This window comes from Zingiber officinale, unplaced genomic scaffold, assembly GCF_018446385.1.
Source record: "Zingiber officinale cultivar Zhangliang unplaced genomic scaffold, Zo_v1.1 ctg169, whole genome shotgun sequence".
Classification (NCBI taxonomy): domain Eukaryota; kingdom Viridiplantae; phylum Streptophyta; class Magnoliopsida; order Zingiberales; family Zingiberaceae; genus Zingiber; species Zingiber officinale.
The window spans coordinates 131,550-137,494 of NW_024589859.1; the positions used below are offsets into that span (position 1 = coordinate 131,550).

The 5,945-nt window shown below is 41.5% G+C and overlaps 1 protein-coding gene across 1 annotated transcript; it reads right to left on the reverse strand.

Annotated features, from left to right (window-relative positions):
* Nucleotides 1–4,159: 4,159 nt before the first annotated feature.
* On the reverse strand, nt 4,160–4,534 carry LOC122036533. Its single transcript, XM_042595883.1, has one exon. It carries the CDS (start codon nt 4,532–4,534, stop codon nt 4,160–4,162), a length of 375 nt encoding a protein of 124 aa, XP_042451817.1.
* Nucleotides 4,535–5,945: the final 1,411 nt, after the last annotated feature.

Below are 5,945 nucleotides of genomic sequence, written 5' to 3' on the forward strand. Positions count from 1 at the left end.
CCACCGCTCTAATTTTGTACATTACAATTTTTGAAACTCGAGTTACATTCGAGTCTAAACTAATTTACAACAAGAATATAAAATAGAGAAAGGCACGACGCGCAGGTCGCGAATCAAATATACAACACGCACATCACATGACGGCACGTAGGTCGTATTATGGATTACAACACATTTCCAATAAAATTGGGTATTTTTGGGCCATGACTATCACAAAATGATACATAATTATAAATTATGTATTTTCTATAATTTTCTATAATTTTTACTATATTTTTTATAATTTTTATGAGTAAAATTCCCGGCGGTTCCGTTTAGCGGGTTTTCGGGCGCAATCGCGGAACGAATCCCCTTGCGAGGCCAGGGGCAGCGCCCCTACCCGTGATCTAACCATCACGAGTGTTCCTTAGCGATCCTACAGCACCTTAGCCCGCTGTCCCAAAAAGATTTCGGGCGAAACCTTGCCGTTTCAGAAAAATCTTCTCTGTAGTCGAAGCCTACAAGTGTCGAAACACTTGTGCTTCGCTTCTACGAGAAAAATACCCATAAAAACTATAAAATTAGGAAATTTACAGAATATTACAGAAATTCTATTTTTCATAAAAATACAAAATAAACTCGTATAATACTTCGCACGTGGCTCTGATACCACTGTTGGGTTTTTCGGGCCGCGAAAACCGCTTTTTCGAGTCACGGAAACCCCGAAAGCCCCGTCACCGGATCCGTGCGAAGTAAAAATAAAACAAAATTCGAGTACGAGTTTACTAAAGCCTAGATCTAAATTAGGAGAAGATCTTTACCCTTGGTGTGAAGCCCTTCACGTATCCCGCTCTTCCAAGTGATGCCGGATCTCGAGGTTGTCAAGTGTACAACCCTCTAGAAGTATCCACACGAACAAATAGGTGGATAAACCTAACACAAAGGTGTGCTAGCACCTTGGTAAGGTTCAGCCAAGAGAGGAGAGGGAGAAAGGTTGAGAGCTTGAGGAAGAAGATAAGTTGAATGAGAATGAATGCCTTGAATTGCATTCACTTGCAATTCAAAAGTGGCCGGCCACATTTGGTGTTGTAACCTCCATTCCCATTTAATGTGGCCATTAAAGAGAAGGAGATTTATAACCTCCATGAGATGGCACACACATGTTCTGAACATGATGATGTGTAACACCATTATTGACCACTTAATGCCAACTCACAAATGATGTGGCATAAAGTCAAGTCAAACTTGACTTTTCCTCTTCCTCTCAAATTAAGTCAAACTTGACCAAATCTCTCTCATGGTTGATCTAATCTAACCATTTGATTCAAACCAATTTAATATAATGAATCTAATTTATTTAATTAAATTGATTCAATGAGTCATAATCTAAATTAGACTCATTGAACACATGAATCAACTTGAGTCCAACTCAATTAGCCCAATTAGGATTACTCTTAATCCAATTTGATTCATCATATGAATCTAATCCTCTTGGTGCATCATATGAACCTAATCTCCATCTAATTGCCCTTAGTGTGTCACCCTATAGGTTCTTGTAACGTTGGCAATGCCCCTAAACCCATTTAGGAGCATAAGTAATGAGCGGTATCTAGCAACACATCATTACTACCCAAGTTACAAGAAGGTTGAGATCCAACATCATCTTGTGACTACTAATTGCGACTCCTCACAATATATGACAAGTGTCATTCTATTCTAGACATCTAGATTTATCAATGTGAGGCATAGACCGTGTCATCCTCTGACCAATCTAAATCTTGAACTCCAAGTAGACTCACTAAATCAAATGAGCTCAATATCTCATATTGACTCATTTAGGCATGGCCATGCACTTCGTGGTCTCACTCTATCAAGAATATCGATGTCACTCCCGTCATATAGAAGGGATAGATCCCATCTACATCACTCATATCCCTCCGCATAATTTGTTACATACCCTGTAATCGCCTTGATAGTCCACCCACTTACGGGTGATGTTTGACGAAACCAAAGTACATAACTCCTTATGTAGGGATCCATGGTGACTTCAGGTCTAAGGACTAGTAGTCATACTAATAGCACATGAGAAAATATATGACACTCATATAACGATCCATGATACTTTCTCATGGTGGGTCATTCAGTATACATTCTCCAATGCATACCCATGTGTCAATTTGATATCTCTATATCCATGACTTGTGAGATCAAGTCATCGAGTTGACCTACATGCTAGTCTTATTGCATTAACATTGTCCCTGAATGTTAATACTCGACTAGAAATTATTAAGAGTAGCGTTCCCTATATCATCTCACTATCGATTCAACCAATCGATTGATATAGGTAAGAACCTTCTACTCAAGAACGCTATTATACTTAGTTTAGTTGGCACCAATACAAGTAAGTATAATTACCAAAACAAATGCCTTTATTTATATAAGAATATGATACAACAAGTCTATAATACAATCATCAAATGATTGGCTCTAGGTCTCTAACTAACAAACTCTACTTTATCCGAACTACTCATGCACCAAGAACAATAACTAAAGAAGCAAGTCAAGAAGTACCCGCCTCTGAGTGTAGGCTGAATCGAGTGTCAACTTCGTCCCGACTTTCGTCTCGATCAATGTCCTGCATCAACGTATCAATTTTAACCATATACGTATAGAACTGAATAACTAAGCCGATACTCAAAACAGGCGTTCTAATCTGGGTTCATTCATTATTCAAATAGACCCCCACTGATCTACCCCAAAACCAATCCCAAGCCCTAATTTATGTCTCTTCAGATCACACAATTCCCAGCCGAACCTGATCATCACTAGGAGTTTCCAAACATGAATTTGTTCTATATCAACTGGTATAGTACAAAATCATCACATTCTTTAACCCAATTTACAGCTATTAATCTTCTGGAAATCAGTCTTACAAACTTCCAATTTCTAACAGGATCAACAGAATTCGTTACCTGAAGATAACATACCTTAACCACCTCTAACAATTTTAGATCTGATCCCCTCACCCAATATAGAATTTGCTATCAGACCTACAATCCAACACTTCTACATTGTTACAACCAATTGAAATCACACTAATCGGTACCCAGTATAAACTGAATGCATTACCCAGGTCCATAAACCTAACATTTGGAGTGTAGAGACCTTACCTTCTGCTTCTATAATAAAGAATTATTTGTGGAAGTTGTGGTTGAACCCCTCACAATGAGCCATTGCCAGAAAATGAACCCCATTTAGTCCAACCTCTCAATCCTGGCTTCAAATCATATATCCATGGTCACAAAACCCTAATCGAACACCATACCTCAACCTACCTCACTGCCAGGAATCACCACAACAGCGGAGAGAAACCAGACGGAAAAATCGGCTGGGCTCTAAGGCTCGGGAAGAAGAGGTATCTCCTTGGAATGCAAATCCTCAACTAGCGTCGAGCTCTGGGACAGGAGATTCAGTCTTTGGTGTCCACCAAGCTCAGATTTGCTCACCTGCTCGAGGACTCTTTGCGTGGAGCGGTGTTTCGAAGGAGAATGCCACAGACGAGACCTCCGATCAGGCGTGGAGAGGACCGGAGACTCGTCTCGCAACCAGGCACCGACGATCGGTCGCGGCGGGCGTCGGTGCTGAGGCCGTCGGTGGATAGGTTGATCTCGAGAGGAAATGGCGATCTCGGCACAATGGACACGAATGGGATGAGGGGGTGTTTTTTTAGGGCTTAGGTACTGTAGCTACTTATAGGGGTTAGGTTAGGTTACATTCTAACCACCCCTTAATTAAACCTCCTCAAATGGTAATTCCCATTACCACCTTATGCTTAGCTACTTATCCCCTTAAACCCTACAATACGTTCTCCAAATAAATCGAGAAAAATGTCTAAAAATTCCCATAACTTCCGGTAGGTTATTCTCCCATAACCCATTATTATTTATTTTGCCGTATCTCACATTCTCCTCCTCTAATAAAAATTTGTTCCCCAAATTTACAACATTCTTGCATTAAACAACAAACAATATGTTTAACTATTTCCACTAATGAAATAACTTTACATACCTTCATTAAACAAATGTGGGTATCATGCTCGGATCTCATCCTCCAGCTCCCAGGTCGCCTCGTCATCTGAATGATGCTCCCATCCAACCTTGACCAATCGGGTGGTCTTATTCTACAGCTGGCATTCCTTGCGTTCCAATATCCATACTGGAACCTCCTCATATGTTACATCTGGCTGAAGTGTGATCGGTACATCTGTCAAAATATGAGTAGGGTGTAACACGTATTTCCTCAACATAGATACATGAAATACATCATGCACCTCGACAAGTGATGGTGGCAGCGCCAATCGATATTCCACCTCACCAATCCTCTTAAGTATCTGAAAGGGTCTGATGTAACGAGGAGCTAACTTCTCCTTCAATCCAAACCTCCTAACTCCCTTGGTAGGAGACACTCGCAGGAACACATGATCGTCCACGGAAAACTCTAAAGGTCTCCGTCTCCGATCAGCATAGCTTTTCTGTCGGTCCTGGGCTTCTGACATTCTGCGTCTGATGGTGCCAACCAACTCTACATCTCATTGAATACGCTGCGAGCCCAAGACTGATGATTCTCCAACCTCTTCCCATAAAGTAGGAGATCTACATGCTCTGTCATACAATGCCTCGAATGGTGCCATCTGAATTACTGAGTGGTAACTGTTATTATAAGCAAACTCCACCAAGTGCAAATGATCTTCCCAACCACCGCCGAAGTCCATAACACAAGATCTCAGTAGATCCTCCAATGTCTGGATAGTACACTTCGACTGCCCATCGGTCTGAGGGTGAAATGTTGTACTAAAATGAAGTTCTGTACCATGGCATGTGGGAGACTCCGCAAAAATCGAGAAGTAAATCGTGGATCTCTATCTGATATAATACTCAGAAGTATACCATGCAATCTGATAATCTCTTTGCAGTATAACTCTGCCAATCGATCCAATAAATTCGTCCTATGGATTGATAAACAGTGTGTAGATTTGGTTAACTGATCAACGATTACCCAAATCGCATCATGTCCCTTCCGGGTCCGAGGTAGGCCTACCACAAAGTCCATCGTGATATGCTCCCATTTCCATTCCGGTATTTCTATCTTCTGCAACAAACCAGCTGGTCACTGATGCTCCGCTTTTACCTGCTGACAGACCAAACATTACGCCACGAATGTTGCAATGTCCTTCTTCATGCCATTCCACCAGTATGAGCGTTTCAGATCCATGTACATGCGAGTACCTCCTGGATGAATCGTGAATCTAGATCGATGTGCTTTCCGTAGCAAATCCTTCTGAATAGGATGCGACTCGGGAACACATAATCTTCCACGGAAAAACAGAATTCCACTATCATCATAGGTAAACTCTATCTGCTATCCTAAGATAACTCTGCTACGTAAAAACTGTAGATGCTGATCTGTAGCCTGAGCCTCTTTGATACGCTCCACTATAGGTGACTGAGCAACCATAGTGACTAACAAGCCTCGCTCGGTCTGTGCTTGCTCCATCAGTCCCAACTCAGAAAAGTGCTGCATCAATTCTATAACCATCACTCGGTGGCAAGCAAAAACTCCTCGGGATTTCCTGCTCAAGGCATCGACCACCACGTTGGCTTTCCCCAGGTGATAGTTAATTGTGCAGTCATAGTCTTTCAAGAATTCCATCCATCTTCTCTGCCGCAGGTTCAATTCCTTCTGGGTAAACAAATACTTGAGGCTCTTATGATCTGTGTAAATCTCAAAGGTGATCCCATATAAATGATGTCGCCAAATTTTCAGTGCGAAAATGATAGCTTCCAACTCCAAATCATGGACCGGATAATTCCTCTCATGATCTTTCAGCTGACGCGAGGCATATGACACCACTCGCTCATGCTGCATAAGTACTGCCCCTAATCCTAGATATGAAGCATCCATGAAAA

Coding starts and splice junctions, on each gene's coding strand:
- LOC122036533 (XM_042595883.1), bottom strand. CDS start 4,534: ATGTCAGAAGCCCAGGACCGACAGAAAAGCTATGCTGATCGGAGACGG.